Source organism: Neopsephotus bourkii, unplaced genomic scaffold, assembly GCF_033783945.1.
Source record: "Neopsephotus bourkii isolate Nb327-2 ecotype Australia unplaced genomic scaffold, CSIRO-AGI_Nbou_v1 NB_1520, whole genome shotgun sequence".
Taxonomy (NCBI): domain Eukaryota; kingdom Metazoa; phylum Chordata; class Aves; order Psittaciformes; family Psittacidae; genus Neopsephotus; species Neopsephotus bourkii.
Genome location: NW_026901996.1, coordinates 483,783 through 506,462, shown reverse-complemented (window position 1 = coordinate 506,462; position 22,680 = coordinate 483,783). Strand labels below are relative to the sequence as shown.

The following is a 22,680-nucleotide window of genomic DNA, read 5'->3' as shown; positions in this document are numbered from 1 at the left end:
GCTCCATTAACCTCATAGCTTTTTTCCACCAACCCTCTTTGGCAAGGTCCTCACAGCAAAATGGTCCCAGCCACGGTGTGATTGCAGGATGCAATGGCATTGCCTTCTCACCACATGTGACTGGAAACCTTCCCTAATGGGGATGCATGACACTCTGTCTCACATCTTAAAGGGCATCTTCTCAGTAGCTGTTTCATCTTATAGACAGAGCAAGGCCTGTTCTGCCTTGGACATGATAATCATTCTTTCCATCCTCCTTCATTCATTTGCTTCTAAAGATAGTAGAAGCCAACAGCATCAAGGCTGGGTGCTGCTTGGCTGGAGCTACCTGGTGGCTAGGGCTACAGAGGGGATGGGAGACCGAATGGCACCTCATGGTGATGGTGTGAGTGGTGTACCTCATCCAGAACATCCTGATGTGCAGCATCCCTGCCTGAGTGCCAGCCCAGGTACTGCCTTCACTATGAGGGCAATGTGTCTCATCCAGAGGCAACATAATCCAGATCAAGAGGGAGGTGTCTCCTCCTTCCTCCTGGGAAGGAGGTGGCCTGTTCAGCTCTAGCTGATTGTTACACACCTACAACTAAAACCTGTATATCCCACTCAGGTTTGCAAAGTGTCCAGGAGGGAAAGTCATCCTGTGAATGCACAATATCACCACTGCTGAAGGTGTCCTACTCTGCCTGCACAGCAGTGGGACACTGAAGCACACTTCCATGAACTGGTGCTGGTTGAAGGACACAGTGACTTCTCTCTTTCCATATTTTTTTTACCCCCAATTCCTCTGTTGCACAACGCAGGGATTCACAGGTGTTGCAGCATGTTCTGAACCACAGGTTGCCAGCATCCTTCTTGAGATGCTTGCAGAAGGACATTTGGGTGCTGCAGGAGGCAGCCCAAGCAGCCTTCACCCACTTGCACCTTCTCCCTATTTTACCCTTAGTGGGTTGGGGGCAGAGCTGACGGAACTGCTTTTGCTGATGCCCAGGGCACATTTCACTATCCAACCCCATCCACATTCTCCCTATGTGTCTCTGGGAGCACCCAAAATCTGGCACTGGCCAGAGGCTCGTGTGTAGAGGTAAGCTCAGACCTCCAGCTTTGCTGGAGGCTGAAAGCCTCCCTCCATGGGTCCTCCTTGCCTTGGCCTGTCTCATTCCTTTTCTCTGCTTTATTTCCTGTGACAAATTTGCCATGCCGGGTCTGTGGAAAGCAGCTGGATGGGACTCATGCCTGCAGTGTTTTTCTCCTTCTTTATGCCCCTCAGCAGGCTTGGAGCCATTCAAACCTCCCTTTCTTTTTCTTTCCTTCTTTTCAGTGCAGCTTCCTACTATTTCACCCTCTTGGCTGACTTAGGGTTTGAAATCTTCCCCTGTGCTTGCTCCTACAGTAACCCTTTGAGATGTGTTATGAAGAGCACAGTGGAAAGCTGCTTCCATTGCCCCCAGATGACCCCTTAACCAGCTGGAGGTGACAGAGGCATTGGCTGCTTCACCCTGCAGGCAGAGACACATGAGAAAAAAGCACCACCGCACCATGCCTCCAGTATCTGTGCACCTCCTCACCTTCCCATGAGCTTTTCCAATAAAAAGTGATTGTGATCCATGTGGCACAGCCATCAGGACATGGGGTCTGCCTCCCTTCCAGCCCTCCTCATGATTTAGGTTTGTCATGAAGTTACCAGCATCTGCTCTGTGTGACGGTACACCTTTGAAGCCACCAGCGAAGCCTGTTGCCCCACCTGCACATCATTCCCTTTCAATGTCCCACTGCCTCCCTCTTTTCTTTATTTCCTAATATTATAGGCAACACCAAACAAAGCCACATATAAGGAATGCTGTGGTGAAAAGTTCTCAGGGCACATGGCAGACTGTGGTGCCTCCATCCTGCAGATGGTACCCATCTTACTCCACGGATGGGTAAGGGGTGTAGGTACCCAGCATCTTGAGCACCTTTGCTCTGGAGACAGGCTGAGAGAGCTGGGCTTCTTCAGCCTGGAGAAGGCTCCAGGGAGATCCCAGTGCAGCTTTCAGTGACTAAAAGGGGCTACAAGAAACCTGGAGAGGGACTGATTACAAAGGCCTGTAGTGACAGGACAAGGGGGAATGGCTTTTAATTGAAAGAGGGGAGATTCAGAAGGAATATTAGTTCTTTCCTTTGAGGGTGGTGAGGCACTGGCACAGGTTGCCCAGAGAAGCTGTGGCTGCCCCATCCCTGGCAGTGTTCAAGGCTAGGTTGGATGGGGCTTTGAGTAACCTGGTCCAGTGGAAGGTATCTCTGCCCATGGGAGGGGGTTGGAAGTGGATGCTCTTTAAGGACCCTTCCAACCCAAACATGTCTGATTCTGTGATCTTGGACTGCAGGATCAGGCCTGCAGGGACATTCAGGGAGCACAGCCACTCTGTGTCGCAGTTGCCTCTCCTGATGCAGCAGCTGTGTGACGGGCTTGGACACTTCTGGTGGCAAAAATGCAAACACATTTCTGGCCACCTCGTGTCTTCTGGGGAATCACCATGGTCTGACCCAGGAAGGCCTGCAGTCATCTCCCCTCTCCTGTGGGAGCTGCCTGTGTGGCTGGGAGCTCAATATGATGCCCCACCACCAGCAGCTGCCAACGCATGGATACAGGTACCCACAAACTCAGCTATTGCTGCATCAGCAGTGATGGTTTCACGTTATTAGACAACAGTTAAAACAGGGCAGGATGAGTTATGGGAAGGGAATGGGAACCCTCAATGCGCTTTTACTAACCAACCTAACAGCAAGCTGCTGCAACAGAGAAGGACATTTTTGCCTTTAACCATATTGGTAAGCTGGCCCAGAGCTGCTCCGCTGACTTCCCTCTGCTCTCCCAGGGTATATTTGTGTGATGACTGTGTGTGTGTTTGTTTCTGGATGCCTTACGCTGTGTACTATCATACACTTCTCTTTGATGATGGAACTTTAAAAAATGGTATTATTACTACAAACTAATGCTTACGCACAACAGTGTGACGTTGGCTGCTGCATCCCAAATAGCTGGTGCCTGATGGTTTGAGTTACAGATCCCAGGTACCACAGTAACCACCTCAAGCTTATGCTCCAGACCAGGAAGATTTTTCATGTTTTGTCTTTATTTAAGAAATGTATTCACCAAAAATATGCTCTTGCTCATATGGATATTTTTGGACATTAAATAACCCAATGGCAACAATGCAAGGACCATCCTTGTTGAACTGGTCAACCTCTGTTTCAACAAGACAGGTTTTCCCAGATCACAACCCTGCCAGCTCCATGCTTCCATCCCAGCAGCAGCATGGGGTTCAGGCCCAGCACCCAGCAAACCCAGCCTGGTCAAAAGCCAGTGGCAAAGGAAAGCCTCCCACCAAAACCAAGTCACTCTCCAGAGATGCTCTTTCCTACTTTTGCCTCACTTTTTCCCCTGTGTTTTGTCATTTAAGGTTTTTTTTTCACATGATTTCATGACATTTCATTAGTGCTGCACATGATATAAGAATATCTCAGTACTTCTTATTCTGTTTCATTTTAAAACTATTAAAACCATCTGCCACTTAGTAAGCACCAACATATTTTCTTTTCTAGATCAAAGTGTCTCCTGCCTGTGTTGTATTGAAGTTTGACATTATTTTTTTTACAAGACAGGCAGGAGACACTTTGATCAGGTGCCAAACTGTTTCCCTACAACAAACAGGCAACACTCTGAGCTAGAAATGATAAGATGTTGTTATGCACCGTGATGATTTCACGACATGTCAGCCATAATGTTAAAAAAACCTCTACAGAACATATAACATCAGAAATCTGAGTGTGAAATTCCAGGTTTTTTTTTAAATGAACAATTTATGAGTTCAAAGCACTCCTGTCCTGGTTTTCTTCAACAAAACTGTGACCTTTTTGTGGAATTTTTGTACTATTTTTTGTAAACCTTTTCATTTCAACGAGTCGGTATCTTGTCAAAAACACTCCATTGAAACAATTCGCATTGACTCGACTTAAAAGGCTTTCCTTGAATGCCTTTTCCATATAGAAAAGATGATGGCCCCTGTCAGAGAACAAAAGAATCACCTGCTGTCTTTTCTGTCATTTCTAGATACAGTAATTGCTTGATTTCATCCATGTTTCTTAAACATGCTGCTCCCCATCGCTCCCCCCAGCCCCCCATACGTATATATATGCCTTTTATCCTGGGATGCAGGATGTCTCTACGAGAGCACCAGCTTTCCAATAACACAAAGACTGCAGCTACATGCTAGTGAAAACAAAACAAGTATGCACTTTGTCATTTCTGTCTTAATTTGCATGATGAGGAGAAGGGCTCTGCCATAGCCATCTATGCTAAGTGCACGGGCACCAAAGAGGGGCTGGACATCAGTGTGCAGTTCATGAACATGGAAGCCGCAGGTGGAGCTGATGAAGACAACCAGCCCCTCTTCCTTGCCCTAAAAGTGGGTCTACTGCTTTGTCAAGAAAAGCTTTCCATGTGGACAGCCACAGTTGGGAAAGGGTAGGCTGTCTCCAATGGGCATGACAGCTGGAGGGGGGGTCCACAGCCCGGAATAACAGGTAGCTGAAGGGGAGCAGCATGCACAAGATGGACACTTGGTTAGAAACTTCAGGGGCTCAAAGTGTGGTTCTCTACAATGATTAGAAAGGAATCGAGGACAACTCTATTGTAGAAGGCAGACAAAAGTTGAACCAAACAAAGGTATGATTGGGTATTGGGGAAAAAAAACCAACATTGCAAAAACTGGAAGAGGTTCCCAGGGGGACTGTGGGATTTTAATCCTTGGAGGTTTCCAAAAACCAATTGGACACAGCCCTGAGTGCCCTGCTTTAATGCCAAAATTAGCCCTGCTTTGAGGGAGGATTTGGATCAGATGACTCCACGGGCCCCTTAAAGGTTCAGTTACTCTACATCCACATCACAACATCCCTAAAATCATGTGAGATGAATCCCAGCTCAGGAGACAAGAAGTCTCAGGTCTGCCTGAACCTAGTCTGTGCCTTTGCCTGCAGCCCAATGCAGCGATAGCATTTACTGTGCTGGTGCAGATGATCATCTCCCATGTGGGGCATGTGCCATTGGAGCCACAGCACTCACCCTTCCAAGAGAAAGCATTTGGCTTCCCAGGTAACTTCATTTCAAAGCACGCCTTTGACCGGTCTGTGGCTGAAGGACTGTATCTCACTGCCCAAGGTCAGGAGCAGACCCCAGGCAGTGCCGGTCTGCCAGCATTCCGGCACACGGGATTGTCTGTAGCAGTGGAGCCACATGCTGTTGCAGCATCAACACCCAGAGCACGTCTGAGCGCAGGCCAGGCCACTGCACACCGGGGTCTGTGTCAGTATGCACAGCACAAACAAACACCACTTCACATTTAGGTCTGCTTTCCTCCCCTGGTGCTTCGGGTCAGAGGGTGTCCCTGTCCTGAGAATGACTTCCCAGCATCAGTGAAGCGAAGGCTGCTCAGGAAACAACTGAGCCTTAACTTATCTTCTCTTTTAAACACAGGCTGTTTAGAAACAAAAGACATAGGACTGCATATATTTGTCATTTCAACCCAGCAGTAAGTATTTTAACATGCAATAAATCATTATTGAGAGAAAAGGTCAGAAATCCAGAGTCTGGGAGGCTAGAGGTGTGGGTTGGGCATTGCAAACCAACCAACAGGAATAAAAGTGTTTCATTCACTAGGTCTCCCCAAAATTCACAGCTTTCGTGTTTTTCTTCCTGAAAAACTGCATTCAGGCTGTGTCAGCACAAGGCAAAGTTGGATTATCCTGGAAAGTTGAGAATTTGGGAGTTTCTTCCCTATAAGAAGAGAACCTGTTTTCCACAAGTTGTTTATTGCCTATTAACAAGCTCTCTGATACCTTTCTACCCGATGTCCCCTTTTTCACACATTCAGAAGTAGCTGCTTTTCAGTTTAGGTGGAAACATAAATCACCAAGAAACTAACATTCAACACAGTTGTATGTCACGGCAGTCCGTAGCATGTAGCAGAGACAACCTCATGGTCCCATGTTTCTATATACTACAGGTTGAGACACATGTAGAATTACAAGCTGCAGTTTTGCAAATCACTTTCTGTAAGATAAATATAGGTATGGGCAGCTACAGGAGCAGGCTCCTGAGGGAAGCGGTCACGGCCCCAAGCAAGTGCAAGGAGTGCCTGGACAGTGCTCTTTGTCATATGGTTTAGTTTTAGGTAGTTCTGTGAGGAGCAGGGAGTTGGACTCGATGATCCTTATGGATCCCTTCCAACTTGAGATATTCTATGATTATTGCTTGTTGTCTGCTAGCGCATCTTCCCCTTTTTTGCCCTCTCCAAGCAAAAATCAAAGCCTTTACTACCACCTGCAATGCTTTAGTACCCCACAGGCTTAGCAATTGGCTTGTGCCCATTCCTCCACTCCCCATGTTGAGGACAACCCAACTGGCCACACAGCACAGCATGCCTGAGGGCTTCCCTCCTCACCAAGAGAGGGAAACCACCAGGAAGTGACAACCACAACTCCCAAAGAGCCCATCTCCTCCCAGATAAAAATACTATGGAGCTGTAGCCTAAATACAACAGCTGTTGGCCAAGAAGTCAGAAACACCTACAGAATTCTCCCCTCTGGTTGAGCACAAGGACCAGGCAGTGTCCTGGAGCAGATGAATGCCACATTGCACTGTGAGCCTGTCCTGCTGCAGGACACTCCATCAGCCATGCCCATTCATCAAAGTGAAGGACTTTGACTTGGGCTAACAAAGGGGGCAGGGGTGATGCATGCCAGGATAAACACAGCTCACAGGTCACAGCAGAGACCTTTGGAGAAGTGTGGCGTAGCCTTCAGTCACAGCATTTGACAGCTCACTTGGCTGCACTGGGCAGTTACTATGATGCTGGTACTGCCTGTAGAGCAGGCAGTAAATACCCACCCTTCACCAGCAGGAAGAATGTGAAGATCAGCAGGGTACCATGCTGAGGTGCACTGTACACTAACAGTTTAGGTCCCAAACCTGTAATTTCATAGAATCACTGATGATTTGGTTTGGAAGGGACCTTAAAGCGCATTCAGTCCAACCCCCTGCCCTGGGCAGGGACACCTTCCACTAGAGCAGGTTGCTTCAAGCCCCATCCAACCTGGCCTTGAGCACTACCAGGGATGGGGCAGCCACAGCTTCTCTGGGCAACCTGTGTCAATGACACACCACCCTCACAGGGAAGAATTTTTTCCTAATGTCTAATGAGCTCTCCTCTCTTTCAGTTTAAAGCCATCCCCCCTTGTCCTGTCACTACTTTCCCTCATAAGAAGTCCCTCTCCAAGTTTCCTGTAGTTCCCTTTCAAGTATCAGAAGCTGCTGTAAGGTCTCCCGGAGCCTTCTCTTGTCCAGGCTGAGCAAACCCAGCTTTCTCAGCCTGTCTCCATAGGTGAGGTGCTCCAGCCCCCTGAGCATCTGCATAGCCCTTCTTATAGCTGGTTTTGCGTCACCAGTTCCTTAAGCACATTTTTGGTAGGTGTTTGTGCCTCTCCCAGCACCCAAGACATCACCAGAAGGATTGATCTGTTTCTCTGCTGCCCCTCTTTGAAGCACCTTGCCCCCACTAAGTAAACAGTGAAGGAAACCTCTCATACATACCTGCTCCAGAGAAGCATTTTGCTTTAACCAGGCTGCCTACAGAGCCATCTTCCCAATAGAGCAGTCCCATCCACATCCAGCCCTTTGTTAGCAGCTGCCAGACTCGCGTGGTACATGAGAAATGCCTTAACGTGTAATTATAGGGCTACAGTGTTTTGCTTAATTGTTTGGCTGACAGCAGAATACAGCTGTCGAAGGAATTGCTCCCTTGGAAACCTCCCTGTCCACACATTTCAGGACACTCAGAATAAATCCCACAGCAGGCTCAGGATAGATATAGTTTCACAGGGGCTGGGGAAAAAGGGTTGAACTTCTAACTTTCCAAAGAGCTCTCTCCTTTACTACACTCCTGATACAGTTCTGCAGGGACAGCAGCACACAGAGGGGATTGGAGATGGGATTGTTGCTGTGGTTGGTTATTTGTGTTGGAAATGGATCTTGCTATGTTTCAGTCTAGATGGTTTAGCCAGTGGTTTCCAGAGAACAAAATAGTCAGTACTGTCTCTTGATCCTTCATTGTAAAACTCAATCTGGGTTTAGGAAGCTTGCTATTGGAGGGCTCCCATTCCTCAGATCTACCCTCATCACTGGGACCACCATGAGAAAACGCTGGTGGCATTGAAGGGCACCAACCCTGGCTGCCTTGGCACAGTCTGTGAGAGCCCCTTCTCCAAGGAAGCTGTTTACTACAGAGCAGTCGGTGCCACACAGTGCCCAGGTTGTACATGCCCTAATGAAAGCACTCCAGAGCATCTATTGGGGTGAATGATGAAGGAACACCATTGCTTTGGAAGTACTGTCTTAACTTTGAGAGGCTCGGTAGAGCTGCAGCGTTGTGTACCCAATGTGAACACTGCTTCTCCTCACCTGTTTGCACAGCTAAAAGCGAGCAGCCGTTTGCCTTCTCTGTTTTTGCAGGCAAGGTTGCAACCTTTATTCCTGCCTTAAGGAATTAACAGATTGAATTGCTTTTGATGATCCAGAACAACGTCATCCTTTATTCCCTCTCCCAAAGCAATTAGTCTTCCAGCTTGGTTATTTGCATATAATATGAGTCTCCAGACAAAAATCCTATAGGCACAAAAATGCTCCTTGATGGAGAAATCAATAAAAGGTATTTAAGATTAAAGACCCAACATATGCTGAACTATCATCAAAATGTCACATGTCAAGAAAAAAATTCAGTTCCACTTTGTGAAGCAGGAAGATTAATCCCATGTTTCTGTTTAACCTCAGAACCTTAATTAATTTGTTGAAGGATCAGGGCACTGTAACACCAAAGGCAGCTTGTACTGTCAGAGCACAAGAACAAGTTGGCTCCAACACAATTTCAGAGCTGTCAAAGCATCCAAAAGCCTCCTAAGTGAGGCCCAAATGTGTCATTCCATCTAAAGAGATAATTTGGGATGTTTTTTTCTATTATTCCTTTCTGATTTCTAAATTCTTGCTGATATTTTCAGCTCTTTGCCGCAGAAACTGAAGGCTGGAAGCTGACTCATTCTTAATAGAAAGTGTAAGTCTCATAGGAGCAGCATGATTTCAGAAGCCCAGGTTTTAATGGGTACATCAAATCTATCTGGCATTACAATAAGGTCATCAGAAATTAGCAATACTGAAGGTGGATCCTGGGTTTGCTTCTAACGTAGCTCATAGCTGATGCATACCTATGTCTGTACTAACGTTGCCAAGCAGCCTTATTGGGAAGCTTTAAAATTAAGCATATTAAGAAACAGTTTTGTGACAATTTAGACCAAAAGTAAAGGTTGTTTTTCTTTTCCCTCTGTTTAAAAAGTAAAAGGAAAGCAGTGTCTGTGAGTTCTCATACGCAGCATCTCAAAACGGTGGATGTGCTTCCCTTGGCTGGGTTGGCCTCAGCAAGATGACATCCTCATTGCAAAAAAACAAAGCAAAACTGCACAGAAACCACAGTGAGCCATTTAATGATGTCATGTCTAATGAAAAGCACATAAAATCAATGCTAACAAGGGGTAGCAATACCCAAAGTCCTCTCCTTTTGTGATAGCAGACAATTACCTAAGTATCCAAGTAGGCAGTGAGGGTGGAGAAGGTGGGGAGACATGGTCTGCAGAGGACACCACATTAGATATACAAGCCTATCTGAAGCTTCAAAGCCAAGGACTTGCTGAGGAGATCATGCTGAGTGCCAGGCAACACATCCAGGTTCCATGTCTGAAGTGATGCCTGTAGGCTACCACCACCAACCAAGGCCAGTGCTGAGCCAGGCATGCTGCTACCATGGGAGCAAGCATGAGGACTGGGGAGACAGGCCAGAAACGGACAACTGAGGAACAGTTGCTCTTACAGAGTGAGCGAAAAGATGGAAGTGAATTTAAACACGTCCGTGAGGGACACATCCAAGAGCAACTCTGAAACATGGGTATCAGCTGCAGCCTCCAGCCTGGGAGTCCCTCAGCTGTTGGCTGCTGGAAAGTGAGAAGATGCTCAGGGACAAGGACAGCTCCATACCTAATCCTTTGTGTCTGCTGCTGGCCACAGCCAGTCACAGGGGCTGGGTCAGCCCTCACCAACAGCCCTGGCACAGCCATTATGGATGGGTAACAAGCTGTTCGATTTATACTGAGCAGAAAGCATCACTTTAAATGTAGCAACACCAGTATCACAGAACTTACACTGGATAGATCAGTAAGAATAGCCACTGCTAAAACACAGTCCTGCTCACACTAGGAGGTCCCACAACCCCAGCAACAGGCTTTATCTCTAACAGAAACCCCTACCTCTAAGAACATAACCATATTTTGAGGGGCAGTGATTTGGCAATGGCTTTTAAGGGCCAAGTTGGTGAGCGGTGTTCCAGTACTGGGTGCAGTATTTTCATGCGAGGCCCTTTCACTAAGAGGTGTGTTTTTTACTCATGCCCTGGGTGCTGCAGCACCCACTTGATCAGGCAGGAGCTCAAAGGGTAATGAGCTGCCAGGTTGTGCATGTGTATCTGTTCTACCAAACCCCAGAACATCCAGGAGCAACTATAAGCACTGCAGACATTGGGGATTTTATCTACTCCCAGATCTTGCTCGTTGCTAAGGCCGCCAAAGCAGCCCAGGGCTGGGGTAGAATCGCTGTTTAGATCTTACATTTACATTGTCATCCAACAGGTCACATCAGAACATGGCCTCTCCCACCATCTCCCTCTACTCTAGACCTACCCAAGCACCCACAGCCCTGACTTATGGCCTGCCATTGGTTGGAGCTGCTCCGGTTTTCTCCACACGCCCTGGCAATACAGCTACTGCTGTTCCTTAGAAAGCCCAAGTGCATTTATGGCACTTAAGTAGTAAATAGGAGTAATTGTGTTCTTAGCAAACAGGCTGTCCTGGCTCAGATCCTCAGCACGAACCCATTAAATGGGAGCTGCTGCTCATTAAGAGCAAGACTGAACTTGATCCACAACCACTGCTGACTGGATTTAAAGTTAACGCTGATGAAGATGGGACTTTTTCCTCTGCTGCCTGAGAACATTTACACTTCTATCCTCTTCTCACATCCCCTGACAGACCCAAGTACTTTCATTGTCACTGTTAGTGTGGATCCCTTGTGAATAGCAAATGAAGAAAGCCCATGGCTGCAGGGTGCTTAGCAAGGCTTTGCTAAATCCTACACTTACGGTATGGACCCACACAGCACCCTAACCCATCGGAGTCATACTCAGGTTCATCATCCTGATCCTCATCTACTTTCCTCCCATCCCATCCCAGCATTAAATCTGCCTCTCTACCAACTAGAAGCTGCCGCTCCCTGAAGGCACAGGAGCTTGCAGTGAGCTGCAAGCCACATCCACTCCCTGCACTCACCTTCACTTCTCTTCAGGTTTGGGGTTTTTGTCAACTGCATCTTTTTTGCAAAGCAGCCCACAAAAACCTCCCTTCTGACTGCTTTCACTGGAGATTTTGCACGACCACTGGAGCACTGCATAGCAACCTTCTGGAGCAAGGTTGTGGCATGTGTCAGGGTCCAGCCTGACATCACCTGGAGGTCACCTTTACCTCTAGGGTCATTAATATACTTTGAAAGCGCTGTTCCTCACAGAGGCTGGTGGTCTGGCCTGCCCAGAAAGTGTTTGGATCTCGCGTCAATCACCCTATGAGGCTACCGCAAGTAAGAACGGTGACCCTTGAGCAGCTGACACCAGAGAATATGCACTTACAGCACTGGAGACTGAGGGAAGTCTGTGAAAATAAAGATCCTCTTTTGGTATAGACATTCCTATCAATCCATTGTGCTTTCGTGCCCGTACGGAAGGTGCAATAATTTAACCCTGGATCACCTTTAGAGCTCCTTCACCCCACCTCCCAAGGCAGAAATACACTACTGTGCAGCATCCACCTTCCCTATGTTACAAAGGGGATTGTGTGGCTCCTGAGTGGTGCCAAGTTTCCGCGTTCTCCCCTGCTTTGCAAGGAAGGAGAAATATAGTCCTCCAGCCTCTTATGAGGAGCTGGTGCCCATTTCAGGCTCCAGCAGGGTGGGAGGGTGCCAGGGCAGAGCCCCGCAGGCTGCAGCCCCAGCATGGAGAGCACTCTGTTCCGCAAGCAGCCGGCTGCGCAGAGATCGTGAGTTTAAGCACATATCTAATTGAATTGCAGATGTCTTTTCTGATGGCTATCTGGTAGCAAAGCTTTGGCTGTAGCAGCCGCAGAGAGGCAGAACAGGCTGGTTCTCAGTAATAAAACTAATGGAAGGAGGAACGACCATTTAGTGGGGCCTCCACAGGGAGCATGATGCGGGCAGATGCTTTAAGCAAGATTTTGGGGGAGATGTGAGAGCTTACACACCCAGCTCCCAGTGATCCCGAATGTATGCTGGACTGGAAAGCAGCTGACAGCAATTTAAGTAATCCACAAGCAAGCTCATCTCCCTCCCTTCCCATGCTCCCTGATGAACAACAGACCTGCTTTCCTTTCTGAAGGCCACAGGGGTTTGTTCTTCCTGACTCTGTTGAAGCCTGACAAATGTTATTTGCTGCCTTTTTGCCACTTCCCAGATTCAGGTGGATTTACCTTGCGCTCGCACTCGCCACATCTCAACTTCTCACTCTTTTAGAGTGCTTTTAGCCCTCCAAAGGAGGAGAACTTCACAAAGCTCTCAATCCACCCAAACCAGAAGACTGTAAATCAGAGAACTGGAGTGTTATGTCCTTCTCTGCGTTTTCCTTTTTGCCTGTAGCCACTTTCTCATGACGACTTGAACCACATCCAACACACATCACCACATGCACATCACTGAAAACCACCCCCACCCAGCACAGCTGAAGAATCAAAGTTAAGCTTTAAGATGATCTAAGACCCTGGCTTAGCTCAGGAACAAGGTTTCTGAGGACTGTTTTCCCTTTCCTCAGCTGGCTGTTATGCTGTACCAGATTCCCATTGTGCTACACTTTGGAGCCCCCTTGGCTATGTCCTACCCAAATATCTTGCCTCTCGGCACTGCACAACTCTCCTGGGGGCACCTCAATGAACAACCACCACCCGGAACTCAGCTTCAAGGAAAGTCAGCGCAGCTTTGCTCACTTTCCCTTTCAAACTGTTGCCCTTTCCCGACTCATTTACAATGTAAGGAAGTCAGTTTATTCATGGCTTTTAACTTCATTGTTGAGCTTGGCCTTGCTCCTGTTGGAAACTGGACCCCGATTCGGGAGGGCAGTTGCCAGTATCTGCTTGGAAACTCCTTGCCATGGGGATTTCAAACACGCTGTTTGTTGTCCTAGCTCAGCACATACTGAGTGCAGTCAGGAGAGGCTACTTACTCGTGGCAGGAAAAGGATCAGGCCAGTGGCAGGTGTTTTCAGAGTATCCCCAAACAAGCATTGCAAATGCCCAAACTCATGCCAGACTTCCCAGGAGCTCCCTCCAGGAACCAGCCTCCATTTAGTTTCATACATACGAAGTTCCACTGATGAGCAGCAGTTGGAATCGGGCTGATTTCCCACTTGGATCTGTAACTCGTTTCAGGTTCAGCCAGTTTAGAAAACCTCTCTAGAAAGATAAAATGCACAATCACAGATTGTAAGAACAGCAAGAGCTAATGCAGCGTCTGTAGGATGTGAATTGTTACTAAAGTATTCAAGATATTCAAGAGGTTTTGCAAATGGCATATGCTAGGCTAAGCCTTCAGTCAGCAAGCTCGAGTACTGCTATTTCACCCGACAAGGAATAAATAATAATTAAAATGCTTTGTACTGAGATAAATACGTTCACTGTAGCTAAAGGAATCAAGGGTGGTAATTCCCAAATAGCGTCGCTGGGTTCTCTCTCCAGCTGAAAGACAGGAAGCTGCCTCCCAGGCATGGATTTATTCCATAAGAATTAGGGACAGGCATCTCTAAGGCACTGCATTTACTCCACTGCTGCTGGGAGGTTTTGCCTGGGCTCTCTCCAGTTTTCAGGCATGTTAACTGAAGCACATTTCTCTTCCCCAGTGTTGTGGTTTAACCCCAGCCAGCAACTAAGCCTTACACAACCGCTCACTCACTCCTCCACAGTGGGATAGGGAGAGAATTGGAACAGTGAGAAAACAGGTGGGCTGAGATACAGCAAAAGCCATGCACAAGCAAAGCAAAACAAGGAAGTCATTCACCACTTCCCATGGTCAGGCAGGTGTTCAACCACCCCCAGGAAAGCAGGGCTCCATCATGTTTAACAGGTACTCGGGAAGACAAACACCATCATTCTGAACGTCCTCCCCTTCTTTCTTCCCCCAGCTTTACACACTGAGTATGACATTAGTCCATGGACCACCCCTGTGAAATATCTGTAAAATATCCACTAAGTTCATGTATTCCATGACTTTGGGCTCAACCTGTTATGGTGGTCACTCAGGACAGGAATGGTTGTATGTTGTGTGGTGCTTCTGGCCACCAAAGCCAGCTCTGGTCGGGTCACTGCTGCACTTGGGCTGCTTCTTGTAAGGACTGTCCTCAGCTGGTTCAGGTGATTCCTGCTGCAGTAATTCCTATAACATGCAACTCAAACCATGGGTTAGCAAAGGTTTTAACATTGCAGTGAACTTCTCTCCCTATTACTGCTCTGACTTGGACTTACCCACAGACTGGGGTCCCTTAGGGGTGTACCCGCTCCACAAGGAGCCTTATCTATGAACTCTCTTATCTATGTCTCTCCAGTGATACACCAGCATAGAGTTACTCACAGCCATAGCTACTTTGAGGTCACTTGTTCCAGAGTGGTCTTATCCATGGACCACAATACCTTCAGAGATATACCCGCTCCAGCGTAGCTTTATCCAGGGCTGCATTCCCTCAAAGGACTTACCTCCTGTGTTGTGGGCTTATCCATGGCCATACATTTTGAGATATGACCACATGCACAGCCACTGATGCTTCAAAGTGTACCTGCTGCAGCAGGGACTTACCCACAGACGCTTTGAGGTACACTTTCTCCAGCATGGACTTACCCATGGGCCACAATCCTTTCAGAGGTATAACTGCTGCAGCACAAACATAACCAGGGCCCCAGATGCTTTGAGATGTAGCTGCTGTGTCATGGGCTTATCCACAGCCAGGGACTTTGGGGTGTCCTGCTGCTGCCTAGACTCATCCACAGGTCACAGACCCTTTGACTCAAAGCTCACCCTGGAGTTCCAGCCTGTCCAGCTCTGCAGCACAGAAGCGGCAGCGATGCCCTGGCCACCTTCCAGCCCAGGCGCATGGCCATTGCTGTTATCAGAATGTTCCCAGGCACAGCACAGTAAAACGATAAGCAGTACAGCAAGCAGCAAAAGCAAAAAGCAGCCACAAACAAGCACTAGACCCTAAATACACAGTAAGGCAAGCAAGTCCCATGGCAAGCCTGACAATTAATAGCTAAACAGCAGTTTCAGCTATAAATTCAACTTAGCACATTCCAATCAAATCTGTCATTATCTCAAGCCCTTTAAACACCATGTGGGGCACCAAGGACTGTTGTAGTTCAACTCCAGGCAGCAGTTAAGCCTCACACTCCTCCACAGTGGGATGGGGAGAGAATCAGAGAAGTGAGAAAACTCATGGGCTGAGATAAAGACAGTTTAACAGGTAAAGCAAATGCCACATACACAAGCAAAGCAAAACAAAGAAGTCATTCACCACTTCTCATGGTGAGGCAGGTGTTCAGCCATCCCCAGGAAAACAGGGCTCCATCACACATAGCAGTTACTTGGGAAGACAAACACCATCAGTCCTGACATTCCCACTTCCCTTCTTCCCCCGGCTTTCCATGCTGAGCATGATGCCATATGGTGTGGGATATCCCTCTGGTCAGTTGGGGTCAGCTGGCCTGGCTGAGTTCTCTCCCAGTTCCTCGTGCCTATGCACTGGTGGGGTGTTGTGAGGAGCAGAAAAGGCCTTGGCTCTGTGTAAGCACTGCTCAGCAACAACAAAAACATCCCTGTGTTATCAACACTGTTTTCAGCACAAATCCAAAACACAGCCTCATACCAGCTACTGTGAAGAAAATTAACTCTACAGCAGCCAAAACCACACCCAAGTGTTTACAGAGCCCCCAGAAACTGCACAATCTGAACCTGCCTTAGAATTATTTGCCAAAAATTATAGGTTAAACAAAACCCCTTTTGAATATAACTGAAGAGTTACTGGAGATATGCAAAGAATAAAAAGCCTGACATATAGAAGGCAGATTACATTTAAATCAATTCTCACTGTGGATGAAAACCTGAGCATCTCGGAGTTTGTACAAAGAAAAACCCTGGTGGAACAAGGCAACACTCGCTCCTGACTATTGATAACACTTGATTTAAAAGTGCTCTGAAAAATAATTTGTTCTAGAACAAAACCAAAAATCAAAACAATTAATTTCAGAAGTGTTACAACACAACTGACTGGAACATCTACTCTTTGGTTGGGTCTCAAGTGCAATTTATTCAATTTGAATCAGTTTCATGGAGAAGAGGGTGCAGTTTTGACAAATCTATTGCTAAAATCATCTCAGCAATGAAACATTGCTCTCCCTAACTTTGGCAATTAATGAACAGCTCCAAACCCCAGCTCCATGGTTATAAAACTATTTACTACCTAAACGATTGAATTTGTCAACATTGAAGCAGTGTACTGAAATTATTCATGTGTTACCTATCCAAAAACCTTCAGACTTCAGATACTAGACTAAACAGCAGTTAAAAGTAAGTAAATCATAGATTTAGTATATGCTCAGGCTGTTCTTCAAACAAAACAAAAAGAATGAACCCAGAGGGCAATCTGCTCTTTTAAACAAAAATAATTCTTTGTGGATTTTGGTGAGGAAGCAGGTGAAAAGCCGATCTCCATGTTAAGACTGACTTTTTTTATATACTCAGTGTTATGGCCTGGAAGTGCTAAAGAGACATTCAGAATATAAAGGCAACTGGAGACAATCAAGCCATTTAAAAAGCACCAAAATTAGCATTCCTTTTGTCAGATCCCAATCATTCAAGTGCTGTTCTGCCACAAAGGCTATCATCAATTTCTAATTTTAGCTTAATCCATGAAAAACAAACAAAAAACCCCCAAAAAAACCCCATGTTGCATTTCTCCCTGGCGTTTCCTCATTAAGAACCTTCTTAAATTATACACTGAAATCTCAAGAACACAAACTACAAATTAAAGTTCACACTCCCATAGAGACACACACGCATGCACTTTGATATACTAATCACAGTAACGCAGCTACTTGTGCTGCGATACAGCCAAGCAGTGCCTGAATGGCTGCGTGATATGTACCCAAGAGCAAGAAGTTAGCTCTAAATACAAGAAGGTGATCTGTTCTGCCTTTGAACCTTCAGCCTTTCCTTTCCTCTGCTACACCCGATTACTCTCAGTAACGAAGATTAAAGGCCAGGTTGGACGGGGCTTTGAGCAACCTGGTCTAGTGGAAGATGTCCCTGCCCATGGCAAGGGGGTGGAACTGGATGTTCTTAAAAGGTCCCATCCAACTCAAACCATTCTGTGATCGTATCATGCTATGAAGCTGCACAAAATTTCTACCTTCTGATCCTCACATGGAGCTAGTGGTCATGTAAAACCCCATGAAAAGCTTTGTAATTAACCCTTACAATTTAAGTCAATTTAATTCCTTGTATTCAAATTTTAGGAGACAGCTTTCACAGTCAAAGTACTGTCCCACTACTCAGAGTATTAACCATCTTATTGCCAATTCTCTGAGCATCCAAGAGTCACATCAACACAAACACAGTCCACTGTAAAACTGCAAATTCCTGCACTCCCCTGGTTGTACCATGTCAATCACACTAGAAATCTAGTCATTCACCTAGGTTTAGATTCAGTTGTATTTTAATCATTACTACTAAGGAGGAAAGACGTACTGTTTTTCAAACTGAAGGGAAGGTTTTGTCTTCACTCAGAACTAGCAACCTTCCCCAACAGTTTCACAAAGCAGCATTAATACTACTTGCCAAGTTCACATGATTCCAACTCACAAAATAAGTATGGAACGATCAAAGCAAGAGCTGTGGGGGGGAGTCTTGGGATACCAAGATTGCAGTCTGGTCTCACCACTGGAAGTTTCTGAGGCTGACCTGCTGGGGAAGTTGCAGTGCTCCCTGCCTTCCTCATCCCAAACTGAGGGTGCTGGAGCTACTGCCCACATCGAGTGACCCATGCCCAAGCAAGGGCACAGTCTGCCGCTAGGAAACAACTGCTGCATGAGATTTATACCTTCATGGCTCATCATACAGCAGATGTCTGTGCTTCTAGTGATGCGCTAGTATAGAGAAGGCACCCAACAGTTCTGATGAGACAGGACTGGACCAGAACAAGAAGCTTTGCTTAGTCAAGCCCCCTATTCCCGCCTCCTCCATTTGCCTTCACACTCATTATGATTTTATGAAACTGGAAAGCAGGAGCTGCATTTTCAGCTGGCACTAAAGCCGATGGGCAGGGTCTAGCTCTGCTTCCTGACCTCACTGCTCATGTAAAACTGCCCTACAACATGCTGGAAGTGACTGCAGTTAACATTAGCACAATATACAAACAGTGATTTATCAACATTGTATGCTTTATTGAAAGTCGACAAGTGCAACAGTTAAATACAATGACGTGTTACAACTGTTTAGAGAACATGCACAAAAACATATGCATACTACTATACAGATCATATGCAAAAAATCCATACTGGGAAACCCAATTCATTTTTTTTCGGGTTTGTTTGTGGTGTTTTTTATATATATATATATATATACACATATATATTTTTTCTTTTAAATTCTTTGCTAGCAGGGTTTGATATTTTTGGAGTGGTTTTTCCTGTCCTGAACCAAACTACAATGAACAAAGATTTACTTCAAGATAATCAGCAGCCAGGGAACTTCAGAAGTTACACAAACAGCATAAATCTGCCAAATTCTGAACAGTTGCGTAGGTGCATTCTTATTTATGTAGCATAAAAAAAAAAGAGAGACTTTCCAAACTTCTTCAGATCAGCCAATGAAACAACTAAACTTCAATCTGTACAACCTAAATAGTTACAGTTTTCTATTTTACAAAGTAATTACACTAAATACACAAATATACAGTAGGCAAATAACCTTCATTGTAATTACCCTATGACCCAACTGTACGTCACCTACCTGCTTTCTATATATAATACAGCTTTATGCACCTATCCACTGCTTCAGAAAACGGTGCAAGTATTTGCACTTAAGGTTTCAGGTGACAGTTTAAGTGTTAAAACACTGAATTTACCTTTCTCCCTCTTCCTCTTAGATCCTATGCACCAGTCCTCGCTTTGGAACCCCAGCGTACTATGGGGGATTGAGCCATCTCTTTTTACTCCAGTCTATTTCTTCGTATTTCCAAGCTGGAAAAGCACTTGTATCAGTTATGTCACTGGATGAGCAGAAGATTTTAAAACAAACCAAAAAAAAAATAATCAGGCATGCAGCTTCGTTTCTCAACCATTTGCAGAAGCTGCTCAAGTCCCCAGTGTACTTGTGCTAATTCTCTGGAAGAAGTTTATGTTATTCAATCAACCTAAGAACAAAGACTCCTTCAAGCCAAAGGGGGAAGGGAGGGAAGAGAGAAACAGATGAGTGCGTAATACAGGGGGGGGAAAGCCTCTCCTGATGTGTGCAGGGCATGGAGTCCTCAGTCTGGGTTGCAATGTGCATTGAAATGGATGAAGGGTGGCTGTGGCGGATTCCCGCTAGTCCTTCTTGCTCTGGGCAGTCCAGAGGCCAGCGATCACGATGGCAATGACATCCTGAACTACGCTGAAGGCCCTGACCCCTGTGATGCCGGCTGAGCAGGCTGCTGTGTTGTCGCTTGTGACTGGGAAGAGGAAGGTGGGGAACCAGTCTGCAGCTGCGCTTGGAACTGGGCAAGCTGCTCCGGGCTGGCAAGTGTTTTTAGCAGAGTGTTTTCTTGCTCCAGCTGGGAGTTCTTCTCTATCAGCTCTTTGATTTGCTCTTTGAGGACTTCCACTTCCTCCCTTACCGCATACATCAAGTGACTCTTTACCAGATCCTGAAACGCAGAGGAGACTGTGCGTTAGGAAAGCAGCGCAGCACCAGGCCCAGGCTGGCACCCAGCGGATCCACCATCACAGAGCAGTGGTGTGGTCTCAGCTCTGCCTGGGCAGCAGAGAGCATCCCGGTGATAGCCACAAGCGCCCCGCTCACCCCCGCGGGGCGAGCCCCATGGCCAGCATCCCTTCTGCACACAGGCCCGGGCCGGGACCGAGTACCACAAGCGAGGGAAAGGGTGGATGGGGGGGGGGGGGGGGGAGGTGTGCGTGTGTGTCAGATCCCGCACACGTGCGGCGCCGCGCGGGCAGAGCCCCGCCCCCCGCGCACCGGCTGCAGCCAGTTCTCAGCGCAGGTTGCCGCATTTCCCTCCCTCCCGCCGGCCGTGCGCTGCCGCGGGTGACGTCAGAGCGCGCCGCGGCCAATGAGCTCCCGAGTTATTTATAGCCGGGAGTTAAAGGCTCGGAGTTTGCCTAGCAACAGCGGGCAGAGGCTCCCGTGAGAGCGGCTCCCGGCTCCGCGCCGCTAACAAAGGGCGGACGGGCCCCAGGCGCGGCGGGGCAGACCCCGTCCCGGTACCCGCGGTGCCCGCGCCGGCAGCGGGTGGCCCCGGCTGCAGCGCGCGGGGTGAGCCTGCAGGGGAGCTGGGAAATCAAATGAGAAGCCCCCCCAACATCCCTTCTTGGGAACGGGGATGGGGGGGTTAACCCCCAAACAGCTGCCACGTTCTGGCCGGCAGCGCCCCTCCCCCGCCACCGCACGGGGCCGGGATCGATCGCTTCAGGAGGCAGGAGCCAGAAGCGATGCCGTCATTGCGCCCCGGCATCGATGGGGAACGTGCGCCTTCCTCCCCGCGGGGAGCCTTTCAGCAATAAAATAGCCACTACAGGCAACAACCCCCCCCCCCCCCCCCAAAGCTCCCCGCACCAAACCGAACCCGTGCCTCCTACTCCCTGCCCGGCCCCGTTATAAAACGGCGTCCGCGCAGGGGTTAATCCCCAGCGCCCGCCGCATCCCCATATTGTTTACTGCTTTGGACACGAACAAGGCGTTATGCTTCAATCGGTACGTACCATCGCCTGCTCAATTTTGTTGTCGATCGCTACCACGCTTGCACCAGAGGAGCTGCAAGAGAGAAGGAAAGAAAGAAAGAAAAAAAAAAATCAACATTAGCAGCGGCTGAATTATTTACGAGCCGAGAGACGCGGGCATTGGCAGCCAGCTGGCTGGGAAAGCCATCCTCACGGTGCCCCACCGGGATGGGATGCTCCAATGCAGCAAAGCAACCTGTGAAGCCGCCCCGAGCCCCCCGCCCGCAGCCGGGTCACGTATCCCGACATCTCCCCCTGCCCCAGCAGACCACAAAGATGGAGCTTAACTGCGAGCTGCAGCAGAAGCGCTCCGCGTCGCGGAAGGCAACCCCGCCGGGCAGCCGAAGGGAGGCGGGCGGGTGCCCGGTGCTCCCGTCGCTGCTGCGGCTCCTCCGGACAAAGGAGGCCGCCCGGCATCCACCGGCAGAGCCCCTCGGACACAACACTTATTTACCTACTGTCGAGCCTCAGGGACGAGTTGTCGGTACCCAGTAAGGACGATAAGAAAGAAATTGAGAAGTGTCTTAGTTGATAAACTCCTAGATCCATTGCCACTGGTCTACAACATTGGGCATTCATGCAACCGCGGCCAGAAACGCTCCCCGGAGAAATGCGGTCTCCCTGTGTCTGTATGCGGGCGGCGGGCGACGGGACCCTGCGGGGCGCCGGGCTGCGCGCGGCCAGCTCCGAGGTCAGCGCTCCGCCGCGCCGCACAAAACCTGGACATCCCGGCCCCCCCCATAATTTATGCGCCGCCGCAGCAGCCCATTGGCTGCGCCGCCGCCGTGGCCACGCCCCGTTCCCCCGCTCCGCCGCATCTCATTAGGAGCCTGCTCCCCCCGCACACCCCCACCCCACCCGCCGCGCAGCCCCCCGGGCCGGCAGCACCCCGCCCGCCCCAACCCGCGGGTGCCGAGCGCTCACCGAGCCGATCTCCGCCCGCGGGGCCCGGCAGGGATTAGGCGATGTAACACAACCACTGCCACTGCAGGGGCTCGGAGCGGCGGGGAAGCCCAGCGCGGCCCGGCGGGCTGCCAGCCTCCGCCACCGGGAGCGCGGGCCGCGCCGCCGAGGGGCCGCCCGTCGCCGCGCCGACACCGCCACCTATTGGTGCCGGCTGCCGGGAGACACCGGCCCCTGCCACCGCAAATTCTAGCCCCGCGGAATAAACCCACAGCCTAAAAGCCCTGCCCGCTTCGGCCACCACAGCGGGATGAGCACACCGATGCGCACTGTAGCTAACTGCTCTGAACTCCTACAGACCTGATCAAGCAGCAGCAGGAATCCCTCTTTATCCCTTGCACGGGCCTTATTTAGGCTGTAAAACCATTTATGAAAACATTCATCCATAAGCTCATCCACAGAAAAGGGCACACAGCACAAACCTGCAGACTTCTAATAACCCAGCTGATATTCTTCTACAATAATAGGGAAAAGGCCTATTCACCATTTTTAGGT

General features: G+C 48.5%; 2 protein-coding genes across 7 annotated transcripts in view; one reads left to right on the top strand and one right to left on the bottom strand.

The window, feature by feature from the left end:
* The window catches only part of LACC1 (laccase domain containing 1), a 266,101-nt gene that overhangs the window by 224,482 nt on the left and 18,939 nt on the right, over positions 1–22,680 (top strand). The gene's annotated exons all lie outside the window — the stretch shown is intronic.
* TSC22D1 (TSC22 domain family member 1) overlaps positions 18,854–22,680 on the bottom strand; it is a 94,441-nt gene continuing 90,614 nt past the window's right edge. For 3 of the 5 annotated variants that reach the window (XM_061369909.1, XM_061369908.1, XM_061369914.1), the window contains 2 exons: positions 21,205–21,256; positions 18,854–20,132 (listed from right to left, as the gene is read on the bottom strand). In XM_061369909.1, the coding sequence (XP_061225893.1) occupies positions 19,875–20,132; positions 21,205–21,256 (310 nt within the window). In that variant the 3' untranslated portion in view covers positions 18,854–19,874. Of the gene's footprint in view, positions 20,133–21,204; positions 21,257–21,676; positions 21,980–22,680 lie in introns of those variants that run through there. The other 2 variants (XM_061369913.1, XM_061369915.1) reach the window with 2 other exon arrangements.